The sequence below is a fragment of the Pecten maximus genome, chromosome 12 (assembly GCF_902652985.1).
Source record: "Pecten maximus chromosome 12, xPecMax1.1, whole genome shotgun sequence".
Taxonomy (NCBI): Eukaryota; Metazoa; Mollusca; class Bivalvia; order Pectinida; family Pectinidae; genus Pecten; species Pecten maximus.
In genome coordinates, this window is record NC_047026.1 from 32389896 (window position 1) to 32416501 (window position 26606).

Here is a 26606-nt window from a genome sequence, read left to right on the forward strand (position 1 = left end):
TTTCAAACATATAAGGTTTTCATATCAGAGTATGTATTTCAAACATATAAGGTTTTCATATCAGAGTATGTATTTTAAATACAGTTATAAGGTATTCATGAGAGTATGTATTTTAAACATATAAGGTTTTCATCAGAGTATGTATTTTAAATACCTTTTTTCTTTGTTTCACAGAGAAAGACATGCTGTACCTCTCATTTTTTGTTTGACATTTGGTATTACACACTTTCCATGAGAAAATTTACAATCCTCTAAGTTGACTCTTTCAGACTACGTCAAATATAGAAGGGAGATAATTCTGTAATTACCTGGCTACCAAAGCCTCCAACACCGGCCCCCTGTCATCATGGAGCAAGTGGATCTCGTCCTGTAATATAAAATAATCCCATTATATTATTATCATTATAGATAAAGTATTAATTACAACTGTTAAACTGGGAGATTAGGATTCAGAATGCTCATTATGGAAGTGTCAACAACCTGTACACTAGACAAAGCTGTATTTGATCAACTCATCATATCCGATATTTAAATGTGTTTCATTTTTTTCAAAATATCATCTTTATATATACACTTCCATAAGAGGTGATATTTACTTAACTGGTAATAGCACATCAAAACAGAATTTCCTCATACACAATCTCACGAACTTCACAAAGACAGGCTAGGAAACAGCACCCCTAGCTAGATTCTAAGTGTGGGCTTCATAGATAGTTATAATAAGGTGCCTAGGCATCCAATGGATATATATAAAATAATACAAAATATAGGATACAGAGACTCCATTTTGGTATGCTATTGTGATATGCATACTAAATCTAAAGTTCAAATATATAAATTGTTTGTTTGTTTAAAGTCCTATTAACAGCCAGGGTCATTTAAGAAAGCCTAAGAACCCGGAGAAAAAACCACCGGCCTACGGTCAGTACCTGGCAACTGCCCCACATAGGTTTCAAACTTGCAACCCAGAGGTGGAAGGCTAGTGATAAAGTGTCGGGACACCTTAACCACTCGGCCACCGCGGCCAAACCCCCACCTTTTCTTGAGACAGGAGTAGAGAAACAATACACAATGCTTCACATGCACGCCATCATGGAGAGACTACTTACAAATATCATGAGTCTAACAAGTTGTGTGTAGGTACGCTCTCCCCCTTTTCTGGTGATGATATCCCATTTCTCTGGCGTACACACAATGATCTGTGTGGCTGAAATCTGCTCTTTGGTCAGTTGGTGGTCACCAGTTAATTCCTCTACTTTGATGCCGTATGACTTCAGGCGCTGGTCAAAAAAAATATATATATATATATTTCTGCCAAATACATAAATGAATTTGGAAATCTAGATACTGGAGAATATGGATCAAGCGTGTACAATTCCACCAGCAAACATTTGGGATTAATAAGTTTTAAAAGATCTTGTGTTGTGAAAAATCTGTAACTTTCACTATATAAATTGGACAGGCATATTTGGTATTGTAAAGCAAATTATATTACCAGTAATCTTGACCCAAAAACCCTGAAACTGAACTTATCTGAGACATTAATATACTACTTTATCATTGTAAAATGTTTGATCAAAATCCCTCAAGGAATGAAGCCGCTAGATTGCTGACTAATTTGGCATTATGTACATACATACAATATAGATGTAGAGGAAACTTAAAGTTCCCTAGTTTCAGAAGTTAATTTTCACTGTCCACTTATTTCTCCTCATGAAAAAACAGGACTAACAATCATAATATACACATTATATCTGTCAAGAAAATATCCAAATATACAGTACTTGCTTGGTCATGGAACACATGCTCATGTTAATTATCTCCACTAAAAACAACTCTATATTAGGCTAAATAAAATCAATTAATTGGTTCTCGGGCCAATTTTTCTAAAAATATATGTGGGAAGAAGTTTATTTTTTTACAATAATGTAAAATACCCCTCATAAAAAGTCCCTGTAAAAAGTCCTCGTGAAAACCCTACATAAAAAGTCCTCGTAAAAACCCAGCGTAAAAAGCCCTCCTAAAAAGTCCTCATAAAAACCCTCATCTAAACTCCTCCTAAAAAGTCCTTGTAAAAACCCCTCGTCAAAAACCCTCCTAAACTAAAAAGTCCTCGTGATTATGTATCTTGCAGCCTGAACATACCTCTCCAAAGCTGAAAACCATTTCCTGTACAAGTGATTTCATCGGTGCGATGTAGATGATCTTAAACTCGTCAGTGTTGATGGTGTTGTCAGCGTTGATGTGTTTACTGATCTCCTTCAGCATACACATCAATGCCACATTGGTTTTACCAGCTCCCTGTAATCACAAACCAATGATGTTACACACAATTCACACTACTGTTATTGGCAATGTTTACCAGTGACTCTCACCATTTCTAAAATTATCTGAACTGAATTTTATCCACCTTTCTTTACCATTTACAAATTTTACTGTTAGTAATCTCAGGTCTTGTAGAACTGACATAAGTGAGATTTTACAAAATTATTGCAATATACATGCTTCTGAAGTAACCATCTATATCTAAATCAAGACAAGCACCTCGATCAAACCTAGGCCTCTTGGTTTATTGTAGGCATGAAGGGTTTAACTTTGTCAAACAAACTACAAAGGGGAAACATTTAATCAAGCACGTAAGCCTACAGCAGAGGATTCTGACACTATACTGGTGAAGACACATTATACTGGTGAAGACACATTATACTTGTAAAGACACTGTACTGTTGAAGACACATTATACTAGTGAAGACACATTATATTGGTGAAGACACATTATACTTGTGAAGGCACATTATATTGGTGAAGACACATTATACTGGTGAAGACCCATTATACTATCAAAGACACATTATACTCATGATTACACATTACACTTTTGAAGGCACACTATATTGGTGAAGACACGTTATACTTGCAAAGACACATTTTACTTGTGAAGACACATTATACTGGTGAAGGCACATTATACTGGTGAAGACACATTATACTATCAAAGACACATTATTCTTGCCAAGACACATTATACTAGTGAAGACACATTATACTTGTGAAGACACATTATACTAGTGAAGACACATTATACTAGTGAAGACACATTATACTTTAGAAGACACATTCTTGTGAAGACACATTATACTTGAGAAGACACATTATACTAGTGAAGACACATTATTCTTGCCAAGACACATTATACTAGTGAAGACACTGACCGTTGGAGCACAAAGTAGGAGGTTCTGGTCAGACTCTAGTGCAGCCTTACACAGGCGACTCTGTATTCTGTTCAGGTACGTAAAACCTTCAAAGGCTGGCTGGGCATACTTAGGTAGACGCTCAATTGGCACCAGGGACTGAAAATATAAAGTAATATGCATTTTCTCCAAACAATAGCATGTCTACTTCAGAAAATGTCTTTTAAATATTCAAATTAAGATATCAACTGACTATTACTATTAGTAAATAGAGATATTTGGAGTTTGGTTGCTTCAGAATTTAGTATGTTCAGAATATAATACAAATATATCAGTCTTCAGTCATTATCTATAAATGGCCTAATACCAATGGTTACCTCTTCAGAATATAATATAAGTATATCAGTCTTCAGTCATTATCTATATCTGGCCTAATACCAATGGTTACCTCATCAGAATATAATACAAATATATCAGTCTTCAGTCATTATCTATATCTGGCCTAATACCAATGGTTACCTCATCAGAATATAATATAAATATATCAGTCTTCAGTCATTATCTATAAATGGCCTAATACCAATGGTTACCTCATCAGAATCAAATGCCTTTGGTTTCAGAGCAGGTACATGTACTTCTTCATAACCTAAAATGAAAAGTTTCGATGAATTTCACACAGAACAAAAAGCATGTTTAAATATGTAATAAAATGAAAGATATTGTTTGAAATTAAAGCTGTCAACAAAAACTAAACCTTTCTTTTAATGATGTGGGATAAAGAAAAATAAAGGAATACTTATCTCACCAATAAGATTATCACTGTTTTCACAATTAAATTACAAATATTAATTGAAATAGAAAAATGATCTTTTGTTCTGGCCTTCTGATTTGTACTGTATAACATGAAAGGTTTGTTGTGTATAAACGTTTGGTGTTTTTGAAGTTGCTATTAAACCATGAATACAAACACAACAAACATTGTTGTACATGTATTATCGTTATATCATTGTTGTACATGTATTATTGTTATACCATTGTTATACATGTATTATTGTTATACCATTGTTGTACATGTATTATCGTTATATCATTGTTGTACATGTATTATCGTTATATCATTGTTGTACATGTATTATTGTTATATCATTGTTGTACATGTATTATTGTTATACCATTGTTATACATGTATTATTGTTATACCATTGTTATACATGTATTATCGTTACACCATTGTTGTACATGTATTATCGTTATACCATTGTTGTACAGGTATTATCGTTATACCATTGTTGTACATGTATTATCGTTATACCATTGTTGTACATGTATTATCGTTATACCATTGTTGTACATGTATTATCGTTATACCATTGTTATACATGTATTATCGTTATACCATTGTTGTACATGTATTATCGTTATACCATTGTTATACATGTATTATCGTTATACCATTGTTGTACATGTATTATCGTTATACCATTGTTATACATGTATTATCGTTATACCATTGTTGTACATGTATTATCGTTATACCATTGTTGTACATGTATTATCGTTATACCATTGTTGTACATGTATATACCATTGTTGTACATGTATTATCATTATACCATTGTTGTACATGTATTATCGTTATACCATTGTTGTACATGTATTATCGTTATACCATTGTTGTACATGTATTATCGTTATACCATTGTTGTACATGTATATATCATTGTTGTAAATGTATTATCGTTATACCATTGTTGTACATGTATTATCGTTATACCATTGTTGTACATGTATATATCATTGTTGTAAATGTATTATCGTTATACCATTGTTGTACATGTATTATTGTTATATCATTGTTGTATGTGCTAACCACAAAAGTTTGTACCCACGAATTAATTTTAAAACTCCAAACCACAAAACTTATTCCCACGAAATAATTCAAAAATTCCAAACCAAGAAAGAAAGTATACAAGAATATTACACAGTAAAATCAATATATAAAGATCCAACATCAGAAATGACAAAGCTCAGACAAAATGTTTAAATTCATTATTTGTCAGAAATCAGGGTTCAAAAAGACTCATCATTGCAATTGCCATTTCTAGTCATCTAGTATCATAGAGCAAGATTATTTTCTTCTCATTCAGTATAAAAGAAAAACAATTTATAATTTCTAAACAAGTACTCGGTTCTTGCCAGTTTACTGCAAAAGTTTGTAGTCATGAAATAATTTAAAAATTCAAAACCCTGACATACACATAAACATTTCATGTCATTCAGTAAATTGCAATATAAAATCAAAAATCAATATAAAATCAATAAAAAGCAGTCACTTTTTTTTTAGCACTGGATGAAGACTAGAATCAACCAACTAGAAACGTTGCGGAAACCTATATTCTATCTATAGATGTAACTTGACCACTGATTTGGAGTGAGGTTGGCTGCACTGAAAGTGCATTTTGAAAATATCGCTTTAAAAGGGCATTTTTTTAGTTAGCAACATAATTATCAAACCATTGATATATTATTATAGAAGTACTTTGATATATAATTATGAGACAGGACCTTTCCTCTGTTTTCTGAAGGAGCCATCAGGGAGCTGGCATCGTTTGTTGGCCATCAAGTGACTACCTAACCCAAAGGTCAGGTCCTCAAGGTCAAGGTTCTGGACATTTCCAAGGGACTGCTGTGAAATAGAACATTTGTTTTACATTCATCTATCAAGTGGCTTTTCGACATTTTAAGGAAATGAGGATATCTGCAGCATCATAACCTAGTATAGAAACCATCTAGTTACATTATCCATCTTTCAATCTACACTGCGTAATTAATTTTTAACTTTTGTAATATGTATCATCATTCATTTCCATGTAATGCAATAAGTTTGATCATTGTGGCATGATACCTAAAACTCAACTTAGCAAACTCAACAGAATTGAAGGTGAGATGGATAGAACATTGGAGACATTCCCGCCACTCCCGGCCTGTTAAAAGCCTAAAGAAAAATATCTTTTAGTGCAAATAACTTTAAACAAGTGTCATGACACCATTGTGTCACTGCTGAATATTATGATACACATCGTATTGCATGTTTTTTTATGATACAAAGCTCTATTTGCTTTTCCTGAATGCTGCATATAGTCAACATGATACCTGTTGTTGATCGATGTCCATGGCTTCCAGATTAGCAGCAACCCTTGATTGGCGTGCCTGCTGGCGACGTGCTCGTTCCTCGGACACAATGTCCTCTTTGTCAGCAACCTCTAGAGCTTTGAGATACTTCGAGAGTTCTGAATCACTTGACATCTTCTCCTCAATTTTAGTTTTTTCTGTAGATGTCTGCGCCTGCGCCAGCATTGTACAATACAAGACTGAAACAAAGCATTAGTTTTAACAATAAAATATTGAGTTTCCATTTGTTTCTTTTTATCCTTATTCATATTTCCATTTTTTTTATGGGAAGAACATTCAACTAAAGCCTTCCGACCATGTGAGCTAATAAACTTATTGTAACTGTCGACTGAGACATAATTGTTACAACCACATGTAGGTTTAAACAAGAATTCTTTCAGTCCTTTGATTTTTGCCTCTCAATGACACCACAGTCTAAAATAATCAAACGTGGCAACGCCAAGGCAATCTGGAGAAGTGTACTGGAGAAATTATCAATAATAGATCTTTACAGAAACAGTTTACCTATGATGGACGTATGTCACGCCATGGTATAACACTTTCTTTATCCAACTAATCAGAGACGTATCAAACCCATCTTTTTGTAAGCTGATGTTCATTTGTTCTAAACTATTAATCGGCATGTCTACGCACTGTATAACACCACAATTCTGACATGAACAACAGCGGTAACAATTTAGGGGAAAATATTAATATATCAGCTGTGTACACCCAGGGTAACATCACAGATCTAGATATGAAATGCAATGATAACAATATCTTGATATAATAATTAATATTCATTTAAAACTGATGTATGTTTGTTGTAACTGTTGACTGATACATAATTGTTACAACCACATGTAGGTTTTAACAAGAATTCTTTCAGTCCTTTTGATGTTTGCCTCTCAATGACACCACAGTCTAAAATAATAAAATGTGGCAACGCCAAGGCAATCTGAAGAAGTGTACTGGAGAAATTATCAATAATAGATCTTTACAGAAACAGTTTACCTATGATGGACGTATGTCAGGCCATGGTATAACACTTTCTTTATCCGACTAATCAGATAGACGTATAAAACCCATCTTTTGGAACGCTGATGTTCATTTGATCTAAATTACAAATGGGCACGTCTGCCCTGTATAACACCACAATTCTGACATGAACAACAGCGGTAACAATTTAGGGAAAACTAGAAGTCGCCAGGATGGCTGACTAATACCCCCGCAATCTGCACAAGTCAATGGTGAATTGGAACTGTTAATTAGAGGTCAACTAAGATAAACCAGTAATATAGTGACCAGTTGCCAAAGCAACCATAATTTTGAGGAAAAGAAATGTGGCATGCAACATCTACACATGGTCCTCTTTAATTGTGTGAAGTTTCATTGAAATCAGCCCTTCAGTTTAGGAGTTGTCCAGACAAACTTAGTTATGGTTCTTATTGGAAAACCTGTTTATAGTGACCAGTTGCTATAGCAACCATAATTTAAATTTGAGAAAAAGAAAGTGGGATGCACATCTACACATGGTCCTCGATATTTGTGTGAAGTTTCATTGGAATCGGCCCATGGGTTTAGCAGGAGTTGTCCGAACAAAATGTGTCTACAGACAGACGGGCGGGCGGGCGGACGGACAACCTGATTCCACTATACCCCCTCTAACTTCGTTGCAGGGGTATAAATATTAATATATCAGCTGTGTACACCCAGGGTAACATCACAGATCTAGATATGAAATACAGTGATAACAATATCTTGATAGAATAATTAATACTCATTTAAAACTGATGTATATTTGTTGTAACTGTCGACTGATACATAATTGTTACAACCACATGTAGGTTTTAACAAGAATTCTCTCAGTCCTTTGATTTTTGCCTCTCAATGACACCACAGTCTAAAAAAATAAAGTGTGGCAACGCCAAGGCAATCTGGAGAAGTGTACTGGAGGAATTATCACTAGTAGTGATTTCAAGGAGGATTTGGCAGATCCTTCAGACCAGGTGATCATGAGCTAATCAACTTATTGTAACTGTTGACCGATTCATTTAAAACTAACATATATATTTCTTGTAAGTGTTGACTGATATATAATTGTTACAACCACATGTAGGTTTAAACAAGAATTCTCTCAGTCCTTTTGATGTTTGCCTCTCAATGACACCACAGTCTAAAGAAATAAGATGTGGCAACGCCAAGGCAATCTGGAGAATAGTTCTGGAGAAATAATCAACAGTAAATCTTTACGGTAAAAAAGTTTACCTATGATGGACATATGCCACACCATGGTATATTGAACACTTTCTTTATCTGACTAATCAGAGACGTATCAAACCCATCTTTTTGTAAGCTGATGTTCATTTGTTCTAAACTATTAATGGGCATGTCTACGCACTGTATAACACCACCATTCCGACATGAACAACAGCGGTAACAATTTAGGGGAAAATATTAATATATCAGCTGTGTACACCCAGGGTAACATCACAGATCTAGATATGATACACAGTGATAACAATATCTTGATATAATAATTAATATTCATTTAAAACTGATGTATATTTGTTGTAACTGTTGACTGATACATAATTGTTACAACCACATGTAGGTTTTAACAAGAATTCTCTCAGTCCTTTCGATGTTTGCCTCTCAATGACACCACAGTCTAAAGAAATAAAGTGTGGCAACGCCAAGGCAATCTGGAGAAGTATACTGGGGAAATTATCACTAGTAGTGATTTCAAGGAGGATTTGACAGATGGGGACGGCAGACATTTAGACATGGCATAAGCTCACCGGTCCTTCAGACAATGTGAGCTATAATAAACTTATTGTTATTGTCGACTGATACATAATTGTTACAACCACATGTAGGTTTAAACAAGAATTCTTTCAGTCCTTTGATTTTTGCCTCTCAATGACACCACAGTCTAAAATAATAAAATGTGGCAACGCCAAGGCAATCTGGAGAAGTATACTGGAGAAATTATCAATAATAGATCTTTACAGAAACAGTTTACCTATGATGGACTTATGTCACGCCATGGTATAACACTTTCTTTATCCAACTAATCAGAGACGTATCAAACCCATCTTTTTGTAAGCTGATGTTCATTTGTTCTAAACTATTAATCGGCATGTCTACGCACTGTATAACACCACAATTCTGACATGAACAACAGCGGTAACAATTTAGGGGAAAATATTAATATATCAGCTGTGTACACCCAGGGTAACATCACAGATCTAGATATGAAATGCAGTGATAACAATATCTTGATATAATAATTAATATTCATTTAAAACTGATGTATATTTGTTGTTACTGTTGACTGATACATAATTGTTACAACCACATGTAGGTTTTAACAAGAATTCTTTCAGTCCTTTTGATGTTTGCCTCTCAATGACACCACAGTCTAAAATAATAAAATGTGGCAACGCCAAGGCAATCTGAAGAAGTGTACTGGAGAAATTATCAATAATAGATCTTTACAGAAACAGTTTACCTATGATGGACGTATGTCACGCCATGGTATAACACTTTCTTTATCCGACTAATCAGATAGACGTATAAAACCCATCTTTTGGAACGCTGATGTTCATTTGATCTAAATTACAAAAGGGCATGTCTGCCCTGTATAACACCACAATTCTGACATGAACAACAGCGGTAACAATTTAGGGAAAACTAGAACTCGCCAGGATGGCTGACTAATACCCCCGCAATCTGCACAAGTCAATGGTGAATTGGAACTGTTAATTAGAGGTCAACTAAGATAAACCAGTAATATAGTGACCAGTTGCCAAAGCAACCATAATTTTGAGGAAAAGAAATGTGGCATGCAACATCTACACATGGTCCTCTTTAATTGTGTGAAGTTTCATTGAAATCAGCCCTTCAGTTTAGGAGTTGTCCAGACAAACTTAGTTATGGTTCTTATTGGAAAACCTGTTTATAGTGACCAGTTGCTATAGCAACCATAATTTAAATTTGAGAAAAAGAAAGTGGGATGCACATCTACACATGGTCCTCGATATTTGTGTGAAGTTTCATTGGAATCGGCCCATGGGTTTAGCAGGAGTTGTCCGAACAAAATGTGTCTACAGACAGACGGGCGGGCGGGCGGACGGACAACCTGATTCCACTATACCCCCTCTAACTTCGTTGCAGGGGTATAAATATTAATATATCAGCTGTGTACACCCAGGGTAACATCACAGATCTAGATATGAAATACAGTGATAACAATATCTTGATAGAATAATTAATACTCATTTAAAACTGATGTATATTTGTTGTAACTGTCGACTGATATATAATTGTTACAACCACATGTAGGTTTAAACAAGAATTCTCTCAGTCCTTTTGATGTTTGCCTCTCAATGACACCACAGTCTAAAGAAATAAGATGTGGCAACGCCAAGGCAATCTGGAGAATAGTTCTGGAGAAATAATCAACAGTAAATCTTTACGGTAAAAAAGTTTACCTATGATGGACATATGCCACACCATGGTATATTGAACACTTTCTTTATCTGACTAATCAGATAGACGTATGAAACCCATCTTTTTGTAAGCTGATGTTCATTTGTTCTAAACTATTAATGGGCATGTCTACGCACTGTATAACACCACCATTCCGACATGAACAACAGCGGTAACAATTTAGGGGAAAATATTAATATATCAGCTGTGTACACCCAGGGTAACATCACAGATCTAGATATGATACACAGTGATAACAATATCTTGATATAATAATTAATACTCATTTAAAACTGATGTATATTTGTTGTAACTGTCGACTGATATATAATTGTTACAACCACATGTAGGTTTTAACAAGAATTCTCTCAGTCCTTTTGATGTTTGCCTCTCAATGACACCACAGTCTAAAGAAATAAAATGTGGCAACGCCAAGGCAATCTGGAGAAGTATACTGGAGAAATTATCACTAGTAGTGATTTCAAGGAGGATTTGACAGATGGGGATGGCAGACACCAAGACATGGCATAAGCTCACCGGTCCTTCAGACAATGTGAGCTATAATAAACTTATTGTTATTGTCGACTGATACATAATTGTTACAACTACATGAAGATTTTAACAAGAATTCTTTCAGTCCTTTTGATGTTTGCCTCTCAATGACACCACAGTCTAAAATAATCAAACGTGGCAACGCCAAGGCAATCTGGAGAAGTGTACTGGAGGAATTATCACTAGTAGTGATTTCATAGTGATTTCATGGAGGATTTGACAGATCATTCAGACCAGGTGATCATGAGCTAATAAACTTATTGTAACTGTTGACCGATTCATTTAGAAATAACATACAGGGATCACCATGGCTTCAGATTTTACTATGGAGGAAACTGCGGGATCATTTCCCCAGCGCGCCGCAAGACCAATATTAATTAATTAAAGGGAGATAATTTGTTTACATGAGTTATGTCCCTTTTCATTTTAAGGGAGATGATTTGTTGTGCAGTCGTTAGTAAAATCCTCTTAGAAATTGTTTTCAGAAATAATGATAAACTATTTTAATCATGGTAATATGAATTTATTTATTCAATATGTAAGAAAAATAAATACAGCAATCAGCATTTACTAATCTCTTACTCATCCATATTTGTACATCCTTAAATTAATACATTGCTCGTTCTTCATTCTCTTTACCAACTCAGACTTTCTCAAACTCATGGTCTCTCTCTATCTCTCTTTCAGATTACTAATTAAATGTTACTGATACACTTCCAAAGCTCAAATTTCTTAAAATAATAAGCACTATGATATCACACTAAACACAATAGCAATATGTAATGTCACAGCACTAATATAATATGATTTCCAATGTCACAATTGTCAGTCATTTTCACACACAAATTGTCCTTTTTCTTACAGCACAACTTCACACTTAATTGTCATCAGGATCAAACAATGTGGCGATAGTGATATTTCTTTTTCTGATCTCTGTCCATAAGTCTGCTAAGTTTTGTAAGCAGACTGCTTACAAAACATGCCTACAAATCAAATGAAACATTCAAAGTTAATAAAAATAAATTAATAAAATGTTTAAACATGAAACTTTCACTCTAGATAAATACTTTCACTTAATCACTGAAAATATTGAAAAAGAATTAATTTTAATTTTTGGTTTTGTGATTAAACAAAGTCAGTATATATTAGTCACTAATGTGAAATTTGGAAATAATACATTTTTATCAAATATCAACTAGACATCTATTAGATCTATCTAATTTTTTTACATTAAATATACGCCTATAAATCAGTCATACAAACTAGCCAATAACATTTTTTTAAAAATGATTTAAACAATTTATATTTTATTATGACATGTAAGAGACTTATATCATACAAAATACATTTTAGTAACCATTTGACACCTAAATAACTTACCTTCATCTTCGTCTTACTTTAGCCATGAATATTTTTCTTCATTCAGTCGGTAAAAATGACGATCTGTGTTTTGACTTTGTCGGTGAACAGACCGGGCTAAGCCTTCTATCGTTTCGGCGAATTCTCGAAAAATGATTCAATAGACTGCTGCTTTAGTTGCCGCTTCATGATTACAGAATGAAATTATCATCAACGGTCTTTTTGTTCTACAGTCCATGTTACTTTCGTTTTGCAAACGCAACATCCATGTCACGTGTGTTACAAAGTCATCGGGGCCATATATGCGTTTGACTTTAATTGTCGAAGTCATTTAAGCCTTTATTCGACACAGATCAACCGCTGTCAAAACACAAACACGCGGTCCGCGGCCTGATCAATTAATATTGGCATGATTGATATAATTACATCGGTTAATTCGTCGGGGTATTGGACGTCAGGGTCATTGAATGAAGTGTCAAAAGTCGCCCTGGCGTGTGAACAGGTAATAAACTGGCCTCAAGCTCTTACCTGTGCAGTCAGTAAAACACTACACAGTCGGCGGTATCTGGGGCTCACCACGGGTTAACAGAGTTTTGAATACGAAGATCGGCGGGGCAGATTTTTTTTTACTATGGCGCTACATGATTTTACTGTGGCGGGTAGACATTTTACTATGGCGCTGCTCCATAGTAAAACAGCCCGTGGTGATCACTGACATATATATTTCTTGTAACTGTCGACTGATACATAATTGTTACAACCACATGTAGGTTTTAACAAGAATTCTTTCAGTCCTTTTGATTTTTGCCTCTCAATGACACCACAGTCTAAAATAATCAAACGTGGCAACGCCAAGGCAATCTGGAGAAGTGTACTGGAAAATTTACCACTAGTAGTGATTTCATAGTGATTTCAAGGAGGATTTGACAGATCCTTCAGACCAGGTGATCATGAGCTAATAAACTTATTGTAACTGTTGACCGATTCATTTAGAACTAACATACATATTTCTTGTAACTGTTGACTGATACATAATTGTTACAACCACATGTAGGTTTTAACAAGAATTCTTTCAATCCTTTCGTTTTTGCCTCTCAATGACACCACAGTCTAAAATAATCAAACGTGGCAACGCCAAGGCAATCTGGAGAAGTATACTGGGGAAATTACCACTAGTAGTGATTTCAAGGAGGATTTGACAGATGGGGACGGCAGACACCAAGACATGGCATAAGCTCACCGGTCCTTCAGACAATGTGAGCTATAATAAAATTATTGTTATTGTCGACTGAGACATAATTGTTACAACCACATGTAGGTTTTAACAAGAATTCTTTCAGTCCTTTTGGTTTTTGCCTCTCAATGACACCACAGTCTAAACAATAAAATGTGGCAACGCCAAGGCAATCTGGAGAAGTATACTGGGGAAATTATCACTAGTAGTGATTTCAAGGAGGATTTGGCAGATGGAAAACAGCAGACTATATGACATGATATATGTATGTATAAGCTCACTGGTCCTTAAGACAAGGTGAACAAATAAACTTATTGTCACTGTTGACTGATACATAATTGTTACAACCACATGTAGGTTTTAACAAGAATTCTTTCAATCCTTTCGTTTTTGCCTCTCAATGACACCACAGTCTAAAATAATCAAACGTGGCAACGCCAAGGCAATCTGGAGAAGTATACTGGGGAAATTACCACTAGTAGTGATTTCAAGGAGGATTTGACAGATGGGGACGGCAGACACCAAGACATGGCATAAGCTCACCGGTCCTTCAGACAATGTGAGCTATAATAAAATTATTGTTATTGTCGACTGAGACATAATTGTTACAACCACATGTAGGTTTTAACAAGAATTCTTTCAGTCCTTTTGGTTTTTGCCTCTCAATGACACCACAGTCTAAAATAATAAAATGTGGCAACGCCAAGGCAATCTGGAGAAGTATACTGGGGAAATTATCACTAGTAGTGATTTCAAGGAGGATTTGGCAGATGGAAAACAGCAGACTATATGACATGATATATGTATGTATAAGCTCACTGGTCCTTAAGACAAGGTGAACAAATAAACTTATTGTCACTGTTGACTGATACATAATTGTTACAACCACATGAAGATTTTAACAAGAATTCTTTCAGTCGTTTTGATGTTTGCCTCTCAATGACACCACAGTCTTAAATAATCAAACGTGGCAACGCCAAGGCAATCTGGAGAATAGGATTGGTAAATGATTCATAGTAGATTTTACATATGATGGACGTATGCCACGCCATGGTATAACACTTTCTTTATCTGACTTATCAGATAGACGTATCAAACCCATCTTTTTGTAAGCTGATGTTCATTTGATCTAACCTACAAATGGGCATGTCTATGCCCCATTTAACACCACAATTCCGACATGAACAACAGCAGTAACAATTAAGGGGAAAATATTAATGTATCAGCTGTGTACACCCAGGGTAACATTACAGATCTAGATATGATACACAGTGATAACAATATCTTGATATAATAATTAATACTCATTTAAAACTGATGTATATTTGTTGTAACTGTCGACTGATACATAATTGTTACAACCACATGTAGGTTTTAACAAGAATTCTTTCAATCCTTTTGGTTTTTGCCTCTCAATGACACCACAGTCTAAAAAAATAAAATGCGGCAACGCCAAGGCAATCTGGAGAAGTATACTGGGGAAATTATCACTAGTAGTGATTTCAAGGAGGATTTGGCAGATGGAAAACAGCAGATTATATGACATGATATATGTATGTATAATTATATATATAAGCTCACTGGTCCTGAAGACCAGGTGAACAAATAAACTTATTGTAACTGTCGACTGATACATAATTGTTACAACCACATGTAGGTTTTAACAAGAATTCTTTCAGTCCTTTTGATGTTTGCCTCTCAATGACACCACAGTCTAAAATAATCAAACGTGGCAACGCCAAGGCAATCTGGAGAAGTGTACTGGAGAAATAATCAACAATAAATCTTTACAGAAACAGTTTACCTATGATGGACGTATGCCACGCCATGGTATAACACTTTCTTTATCTGACTAATCAGAGACGTATCAAACCCATCTTTTTGTAAGCTGATATTCATTTGTTCCAAACTATTAATCGGCATGTCTACGCACTGTATAACACCACAATTCCGACATAAACAACAGCGGTAACAATTAAGGGGAAAATATTAATGTATCAGCTGTGTACACCCAGGGTAACATCACAGATCTAGATATGAACTGCAGTGATAACGATATCTTGATATATAATAATTAATACTCATTTAAAACTGATGTATGTTTGTTGTAACTGTTGACTGATATATAATTGTTACAACCACATGTAGGTTTAAACAAGAATTCCTTCAGTCCTTTTGATGTTTGCCTCTCAATGACACCACAGTCTAAAGAAATAAGATGTGGCAACGCCAAGGCAATCTGGAGAATAGCGATGAGGAAATTATCACCAGTAGTGATTTAAACTAAAGGTGTTAGCTTGCCAAGTAGGTTGAAATTTGAAATTAGTTATTTTTAAGTAGGTCAAAGTTCACAGTCACGGTCAGCACGTCACGTGGTAACGATATAGGGCAGATGTACATCCAGTGTAACACAGTAGATCTAGTTATAAACAGGGGTAACGATATAGGACAGTGTATACCCAGGGTAACACAGTAGATCTAGTTATAAACAGTGGTAACGATATAGGACAGTGTATACCCAGGGTAACACAGTAGATCTAGTTATAAACAGTGGTAACGATATAGGACAGATGTATACCCAGGGTAACACAGTAGATCTAGTTATAAACAGTGGTAACGATATAGGACAGATGTATACCCTGGGTAACATCACAGATCTAGATATGAATAGCTGTATTGAATGATTAATTCTCATTCAAAACTGATGTATATTTGTTGTAACTGTCGACTGAGATATAATTGTTACAACCACCTGTAGGTTTAAACAAGAATTCTTTCAGTCCTTTTGATGTTTGCCTCTCAATGACACCACAGTCTAAACATTAAAATGTGGCAACGCCAAGGCAATCTGGAGAAGTATACTGGGGAAATTATCTTAAATGTCTATCAAGCAAATTTCTTTTCTGAACATAGATATTATCTTAACAAAAGTGGGAGGTACAAAAAACAATAGGGCATAGCAATAAGTTCCAGCATTTGTACAGAATTTCACAAATGTTGATGGAAAGTTATTCCCACCAGTAAGCCATTGACGGGTGAACAGACAGCTGCATGGAAGCACACTCGGACCCTTACAATCGACGGTCAAATCGGTATTAGGGGTTCACTCAAGAGAAGTTAAACAGGAGGCCCATTGGACCTTGATCATTCCCCTGGTATTCACATTTTACAATACTCTGCCTTTCAGCTAATCAAAAGATCTTGGTTCTAGGCCTTTCACTTGATCAAAAGAAGACATTAAGTGTTTTAACAAATCGGATCCCTGTAACTTTGAATAAGTGACAGTATCAAGGTCTTCTCTTTATGCAAAGTTTGTTGGGATTCATGTCGTGACCCCACCAGTCATATATCTTGATTCTGGGCATTGTAGTTAATCAGAAGACGTTGTAACAAATTTTACCCATTCATCATGGAATACAAGTCAAGTCATCAAGCTTCCTAGAAATATACAAACCAAATGTCATGGTTCTAGGACTTTTGGTTTTTGAGAAGAACTTGTTTGAATGTTTTAACACATTTTATCCCTGTGACCTTGAATATGGATCAAGATAATTTCTTTTTGCAACTTGTGGGGCTCTATTCCAGCAAATTACTTACCATATATGATGATTCTAGGCCTTTCAGTGTTTGAAAAGAAGTTATAGGAATGTTTTGAAAAATTTCATTCTGAATATTGGTCAGGGTCCTTTCTTTATTCAAAATTTGTTGGGCTCAATCTTAGGAACCTACCAGCTAAACATAATTATCATGCTTCTAAGCCTTTCAGTTTTTGAGACGTCATTTAAAAGAAAAATGTTATTCAAGATGGACAACATATGCCTCACCATGACATTAGCTCATTTGGCCCTTCAGGCCAGGGGAGCTTACAACTAGGACTAAAATCCATTAACATATCTATATTGAATAACACATTATATTGTCACTAACAGGCAGACTATTATTGATGCTTGGTTCATTTCATTATACTGAACACAGTATAAGTCCACATCTCTCGTACTCCATAACCCACTTACTCATCTGTCTGAACTGTCGCAGCACTTTAATGAAGTCGAACTGTGTAAAGCCAAGAAGACGTACGAGTTGATTCTCCGTTTCTCTATCATCATTGGCACTCTGGAGAAAACAAATTAAAGATATAAATCAAATATTTATACATTATATAAAAGCAATGTTACTAAGATTGTTCAAACATAATCCACAAAATAGATATAAATGTCATTTTTCACTTAAAAACATTTGTATAGTATTTTCATCCCCCTTCTTTACAATACTCCTAATACAATGTATGTCTTTTTTTTTCTTTTTTTTTTGTATATAACCAAGAGCTAAAGGCTCATTATGCAAATGTGCAGATATTTGTATAGCAACAAAATATAAATATACATCTTTAGTTTACAATTGTTACAATAATTATCGTAGATCTCATCTCAAAGCCTAATATGTCTTATATGCTAAAACTAGAGCTACTTTGGAATCCTAAAACACATTAAAATTACCATTCACATGTTCATATTGAGAGATGATAAGAGATTATACTTATATTTACTGAATACAGGGAAAAAATCTGATAGTTTTAAAAATGTTCTCAATAAGAAAGTGTTTAAGACACTAACTTTAACTGTAAATGAAATATATCAGGGACTACCTTGAGGATTTCCAGGACCTCCTGGGCACGAGTCTGGGCGGTAGTAGGGTCATCAGGATAGTATTTACTCAGCTTCCGCTGTAGCCAAAATGCATCAATATCTCGAGGGTGGAGACCCAAGTCCGATTTACCTCCAGACTCATCTCCTCCTGCCAACTGAAAACAAAAGTAATTAAAACTGTAAGCCAACGAATAATACTTCCACTACCCCTCATATACAACCAAAGTTAACCAAATTTACCCCTACTACCCTCATATACAACCAAAGGTAACCAGATTTACCCCTACTACCCCTCATATACAACCAAAGGTAACCAAATTTACCCCCACTACCCCTCATATACAACCAAAGGTAACCAAATTTACCCCCACTACCCCTCATATACAACCAAAGGTAACCAGATTAACCCCCACCACCCCTCATATACAACCAAAGGTAACCAAATTTACCCCCACTATCCCTCATATACAACCAAAGGTAACCAAATTTACCCCCACTACCCCTCATATACAACCAAAGGTAACCAAATTGACCCCCACTACCCCTCATATACAACCAAAGGTAACCAAATTGACCCCCACTACCCCTCATATACAACCAATGGTAACCAAATTTACCCCCACTACCGCTAATATACAACCAAAGGTAACCAAATTAACCCACACTACCCCTCATAAACAACCAAAGGTAACCAAATTTACCCCCACTATCCCTTATATACAACCAAATTTACCCCCACTTACCCTCATATACAACCAAAGGTAACCAAATTTACCCCCACTACCCCTCATATACAACCAATGGTAACCAAATTTACCCCCACTACCGCTAATATACAACCAAAGGTAACCAAATTAACCCACACTACCCCTCATAAACAACCAAAGGTAACCAAATTTACCCCCACTATCCCTTATATACAACCAAATTTACCCCCACTTACCCTCATATACAACCAAAGGTAACCAAATTTACCCCCACTACCCCTCATATACAACCAAATTAACCCCCACTACCCCTCATATACAACCAATGGTAACCAAATTAACCCACACTACCCCTCATATACAACCAAAGGTAACCAAATTTACCCCCACTACCCCTCATATACAACCAATGGTAACCAAATTAACCCACACTACCCCTCATATACAACCAAAGGTAACCAAATTTACCCCCACTACCCTCATATACAACCAAAGGTAACCAGATTAACCCACACTACCCCTCATATACAACCAAATTAACCCACACTACCCCTCATATACAACCAAAGGTAACCAAATTTACCCCCACTACCCCTCATATACAACCAAAGGTAACCAAATTAACCCACACTACCCCTCATATACAACCAAAGGTAACCAAATTTACCCCCACTATCCCTTATATACAACCAAATTAACCCCTACTACCCCTCATATACAACCAAAGGTAACCAAATTAACCCACACTACCCCTCATATACAACCAAAGGTAACCAAATTTACCCCCACTATCCCTTATATACAACCAAATTTACCCCCACTTACCCTCATATACAACCAAAGGTAACCAAATTGACCCACATTATCCCTCATATACAACCAAATTTACCCCCACTATCCCTCATATACAACCAAATTGACCCCCACTACCCCTCATATACAACCAAATTAACCCCCACTACCCCTCATATACAACCAAAGGTAACCAAATTGACCCCCACTACCCCTCATATACAACCAAAGGTAACCAAATTGACCCCCACTACCCCTCATATACAACCAATGGTAACCAAATTTACCCCCACTACCGCTAATATACAACCAAAGGTAACCAAATTAACCCACACTACCCCTCATATACAACCAAAGGTAACCAAATTTACCCCCACTATCCCTTATATCCAACCAAATTTACCCCCACTTACCCTCATATACAACCAAAGGTAACCAAATTTACCCCCTACTACCCCTCATATACAACCAAAGGTAACCAAATTAACCCCCACTACCCCTCATATACAACCAAAGGTAACCAAATTAACCCACACTACCCCTCATATACAACCAAAGGTAACCAAATTTACCCCCACTATCCCTTATATACAACCAAATTTACCCCCACTTACCCTCATATACAACCAAAGGTAACCAAATTTACCCCCACTACCCCCATATACAACCGAAGGTAACCAAATTTACCCCTACTACCCCTCATATACAACCGAAGGTAACCAAATTTACCCCCACTATCCCTCTTATACTTGTACCAACGACAACCAAATTTACCATCGCTTCCCCTCATATACAACCAACGACAACTAAATTATATCTAATTGTTTTGGAAAATATCACTGGCGTTTACTATCCTTCAAAACACTTATATACCAATTTTCAGCTTAAGCAGACAATATCTCAATTTTGACCTATCAGAAGCCTTCATTATATTTCTGTATTAACTGTTCTGGAAACACCTAATGTCGGAAGTAACAGGCAATATTTGTTACACCACTTGACCAAGTCTGGCCATTACACAAAACCTTTGTATAGTGACCTAGTTATCATGACAACCAAAATTTCTGAAAAAATCTTAAGATATTACATATTACGCAAGGAGTATATTTCTATGTAATGTTTCAATCTGGTATAGGACACGATAGCCTTTTTTATGTTTTTCATGGCTTAGAGAGTCATAATTGTTTGTTTGTTTTTTGTTTAACTTCCTATTAACAGCCAGGGTCATTTAAGGACGTGCCAGGTTTTGGAGGTGGAGGAAAGCCGGAGTACCCGGAGAAAAACCACCGGCCTACGGTCAGTACCTGACAACTGCTCCATGTAGGTTTCGAACTCGCAACCCAGTGGTGGAGGGCTAGTGATAAAGTGTCGGGACACCTTAACCACTCGGCCACCGCGGCCCCTAGAGAGTCATTAAGGAGCCGCGAAACTTTACGGTGTCTGGATAGACTCTCTTTACCCTCATCAGTTTTTGTTGTCATCGTTGTGTCCTTAGACAAGACACTTTACCTAATTGCTCTGGACGGCATGCGAGGGGCCTCTCATATGCTGTTCAGTGAGGTAATCACCAACTACTACAAGGAGATGCACCTCAAAATGACCCTGTCTGTTCATGGGACAATAAACACAGCAAATAAACAAATATAGAATCAAGTAACTCTAGAATGTAGGTACTTGTTCCACAACTTACGTTGGCATGTAGTGTTACATCTAGGTCAGCTTCCTCCCCCTCACTTTCATCATCATCATCTTCGTCCTTAATTTCTCCAAATACATCTGCATCATCCTTAGAATTTATAGAAATCAAACAAAATGTTAAAATGACAACACCTCCTTGTCAGAATTTAAAATAAAATGCCAGCTCCCGACACATTTACAACAGCTTTGATAAGTTTTGCATTTATAGTGATACCATCATCAATTTTGTCAGGCTTCATACACTACAGTTGATGACAATACCATATACCATTTACTATGAATATTTCCAGTTTTATAGAAAAGTTTCGGGGAAAACAAAGCAATCACTTCCAGGTAAAGTACACAAAAAAGCCTTAACCTCAAGTCAGATTATTGAATATTAGCACTTGGCAAAGATCAAGCACCAATCTTTTATAATATCTAAATTTCATTTCTCCAGGATGGAGGCAAAGGAAGAATTTTGATCTTATATTTCTACAGTTTACTTAAATCTCAAAACACAATTATGTAATGATGAATGAAAAGAATTCCATTATGAACAGGGCATCCAGTAGACCCTTGAGAGTATGTTTTTGACTCCCAAAATTGAGATCTGACTCTTGGGTTTGAAGGGACATGTCTATTTGACATATGTTTTGACCCTTCAGATTTCTGAGAAAAGGTGATTTGACTTCTGAAATTGCTAAAAGTCAAGGGTCAACTGGATGCCCTAATGAAAAAAAATATTTCAGTGCAAATAAATAATACAGATTTAGTTAATACTGCAGATGATTACAGATGGCTGTATGTTATAAATTTCTCACCTCATCTTCAGATTCCTCAAATTGTACATTGACACCATATGTTTCATCTATGTTCTCATCTACAAAAAGGGAAGAAAAAAAAAGGAATTACATTTTTGAACTAATTGTCAACAGTAAATATCATCAATAGAAGATAAAAGCGTGAACATTCCTTATTCACAAGTATGAAGACTATCCAATATGTACCATACCCCGGAGTAACACCAACAACAAGTATGAAGACTGTTCAATAAGTACCATACCCCGGAGTAACACCAACAACAATATGGCTATACCAATATACAAAAGTTATAATTGTGTATTACCAACCAGAAGGGACAAACGATTCTCTTCTTTAATTCTGAATAAGGTAACAATAGTGTTATTGGCATAGGGGAATCTTGGACCACTTATCATCAAAATCACTGAACAGGTGGAAATATAATATAGCTTTATCAGGGGAAAAAACTGTACTGTTTTTAGAACAAAGTGCTTTTTAGGGTCTGCAATAGTTATTCCTTTACAGCTAGTGTCTGCCTATGTATGTCAAAATCCGAAGTGCATGGCTCGACAATCCTGTGGGCATTTGTGTTTCTCTGGAATCTGAGAAATGGACAGGTCTGTGCTGATGTTGTTGGGCAAGACACTTTCCTCTAACGCGGCAACATCTGCCCTCCTCCCCCACTTATCATATAAGGATCAACATGAAAAAGTTCAGATCCCATTCTGAAGATCACTTTCATACCTGTCTGCATCTTTTCTTCCTGACCCCAGTCAGAGATTTTCTTCCCCAAATTGACCAACACAGCATAGCGTTCTTCTGGCATTGACCCCAATAGCGACTCTACTTCTCTTTTTCGTTCTTTGTCTCGCAACTTGTCGTTTTTAAGGACACTTAAAACCTCATCAACAGCACCACAAAGTACATCACGAGGCTGTTAAAGAAAAACAAATCTATTTTTATTTGAGTAAAAAGAAACCTTATCAATGGAAATATTTTCAGTAGGTAAATTTGTCAAGGAGATCAAAATGTTGTCTGTTATTTTCATAATTCTATGAAAATCATTGTCTGAATCATTAAGATCCCAACATTTATCATTACTTAGTCATAATCAATGGAATGAAAATCCTGTTCTATATACTTTTGAATTGATACCAGATTATTAAGATAAATGAATAATTTATTTCCACTGACCTGGTCGCCAATGGCTGCTTGAATAAAACTCAGAATGACTTCATATGTTTGTCTTGTCTCCTGTGTTTTGGGACGATAGAGAATTCCCACCAACTCATCAACTCCATCAGATAATAATGTTGTACCTTTCATTTTCATCATATCATGTTGTGCCTCATCTCGCTTGCGTCGTCTAATAGGAAATGAAATTTTTTTTTTTTTCATCTATTTTTTTTATGCATAAGCAAGGGATTTATTTCAAAACAGATTTATATAATACTGGAGGTAGGAGATCCAGCATCCATATAAAAAGTTCAATATGGTTCAGATTGATATAATATTTTATAAACTACTTTATTTCTACTCTATTAATTGAAAACATACTCTCTACAGTACATTTGTGTCTCTAACAGATAGTCTTGGAGATCTGACATCATTGCGCAGATTTGAAGTAATTTCAGTAATGTAAGGACAATTTTGTATGATTGTTTTAAAAAGTTTGATCACTAAATACAGTAGCATCTCCTCTGTTTTTATGTTTTGACAGAAGACTCAAAACTAGACTCTAAACTAAGATTATCATTTTTCTTACTTGACTTTTCTCTCTTCCATCTGTGGTGGTTTGTTACGCTGTGCCTTGTCACCCATGCGTGTACCAGTAAGCCTGCCTGACAAAGCAAGCACTTCTCCTGTTGGTTCATCTCGAGCCCTCCTGTCGATCAAAGATCTGTCTGCTTGCAATACAAGATTGGAGTTCTGGGGAGAAAAAGTAAAATATAAAAAATACATTCATTCAGAGATAAAAGGTCGAAGATATAAATTTAACCACTTAAACTGGTTGTAACTAAAATCACAATTTTTCATACATGCAACAGAATGTGCACAGATGTTAAGTAGTCCTATAATATAAGACTTTGAAGGTTCATATCGTGATTTTTCACATTTATTATAGGATATTTACATTTTTGATATTTGTCAAACCTCGAAGTATTATCAATAGTTGCCAAAAACGCGGAGCAAATCTAAAAATTACTAACCCGTATCATACGGTGGTTAATTCTGTTTAACCCTTTGCCACATGCAGGTTATAACACTTCAGCACTCTGTGCCAATAGTGCAAAGATACATTGTTGCAATGCAACATTATTGCGCTGACTGAAATATACATACACCATCTCAATGGCAGTTTTTGAGAAATTAAGCTTTGTTTTGATTAATTTTTCTAAACCTAATTTTGAAAGTGAAATAGTTGTTTTAGACATTTTTAGTAAGTTACAATTATGTTCAGAATTTCTTAAATTTTAATTCTGTGCTATTTTCTTTATAAAACCAACAACACATAACCACGAAATCAGCTGTATACAAACAGAACAGAAAAATTTCAAAATATTTTGACAATGTAATTTATAATTCATTGAATTCCTGTACATGAAATGATTCAACATTAACTCCCAAATGAAACAAACTGAATTTTCAAAGTTTTCACAAGAATACTTTCAACAGTTCAGGCTTAAGCCTAGAATATTTTATATCCGATGTCGCGACGAAGGAATGAGTATCCGACCATTTTGGGTCAAATCTACCTTCGTTTTTCAAATGCCGGCGAGCGTAGTTATTAGTGTGTCGAGCTATGGTGGAAACTGATTCTCATTGAAGAAAAGGTAGAAATAATCAATGGGACTTGTAGTATCAACATCTAAAGTTTCTGGAAGTACTGGCCCCTTTTCCCTAACAAAATCATTTACTGTGATCGGCGAAAACTCTCGGTCAACATTACCTAATGGCGGCGGTACAACTAGTCGCCGTTCGTCCTCATTTTCGGACTCGTTATCTGTTGACAGTTCATTTAGAACATCGTTAAGATCAATATCTGACTCAATGTATTCAGGTCCAAAGCCATCGAACTCTAAATTATCATCATCGTCGTCAAAAATGTCGCGCAAAATCGTAGCCACAGCCGCCATCACGCCTTGTTGTTGTCACACTTTTCTACACTCATGACTCACACTTTCTAGGTTAATTTATTCAAAAACTTTCGTATGAATGACGTGTACAAATCTGATTGGTCGATGCATTGATATCTTCTTAAAATAGTATCAGGGATTTCCAGATAGGTGTCGCTCTCAATCACGGGATTTTCCATGTCTAAGTTTACCGAACCGGCATGGCGTCGAGAGGCGCTTACATTGAGATAACGTAGAGGCGTTGAGAAGCGCTTACATGGAGATAATGCAGAGGCGTCGAGAAGCGCTTACATGTGGCAAGGGGTAAAGGCGTCCAGAGGCGCTTACATGTGGCAAAGGGTTAACAAACGTTTAAAACAAATGTTAGGTGTATCTAAGAGCATTTACCCACCTGATGTTGACTTTAAGCAGATTTATTCATTAGAATGAAATCACCGGTAAACAAACTGTGTGAGTGTCGCCATATTGTTTGATGCATACATTTTCTGGAATACACATACGAAACGACACCGTCTCAAATGATGTCTTTTCGCAGTCTTTTTACCATTGCATTTTGTATAATAAGATCTGCAGATTTTATACTGTTCCTTTCGGATTATTTCCAGTATGACCTAGTAATAGACTTATGTGAAGTATGGTCCGTTTGAAAAAAAATTATATATACCTTACACTCCAATGATGATGATGATTCAAACATATTTTATTGTCAAAAAGTACAAAGGGATTGGGCACAAGTTTTACACTCCAATCCCAAAGGTAAGTAGTTGTTTCCATTCATAAACTATTCATCTTTGCTAGAATCATTCATTTCTCGTTGACATTGTATGTGTATTTGAATTATC

At 35.7% G+C, this 26606-nt stretch overlaps 1 protein-coding gene across 3 annotated transcripts in view; it reads right to left on the minus strand.

Annotated features, from left to right (window-relative positions):
- Nucleotides 1-26606, minus strand: part of LOC117339105 (U5 small nuclear ribonucleoprotein 200 kDa helicase-like) — a 60431-nt gene that overhangs the window by 33106 nt on the left and 719 nt on the right. For all 3 annotated transcript variants that reach the window (XM_033900485.1, XM_033900488.1, XM_033900487.1), the window contains exons 2-15: nt 24393-24556; nt 23822-23993; nt 23372-23561; nt 22648-22706; nt 21837-21932; nt 18647-18802; nt 18015-18114; nt 6345-6562; nt 5757-5877; nt 3782-3837; nt 3213-3350; nt 2146-2301; nt 1110-1280; nt 309-367 (exon numbers count right to left, since the gene is read on the minus strand). In XM_033900485.1, the coding sequence (XP_033756376.1) occupies nt 309-367; nt 1110-1280; nt 2146-2301; nt 3213-3350; nt 3782-3837; nt 5757-5877; nt 6345-6562; nt 18015-18114; nt 18647-18802; nt 21837-21932; nt 22648-22706; nt 23372-23561; nt 23822-23993; nt 24393-24556 (1856 nt within the window). The remainder of the gene's footprint in view (nt 1-308; nt 368-1109; nt 1281-2145; nt 2302-3212; nt 3351-3781; nt 3838-5756; nt 5878-6344; nt 6563-18014; nt 18115-18646; nt 18803-21836; nt 21933-22647; nt 22707-23371; nt 23562-23821; nt 23994-24392; nt 24557-26606) is intronic.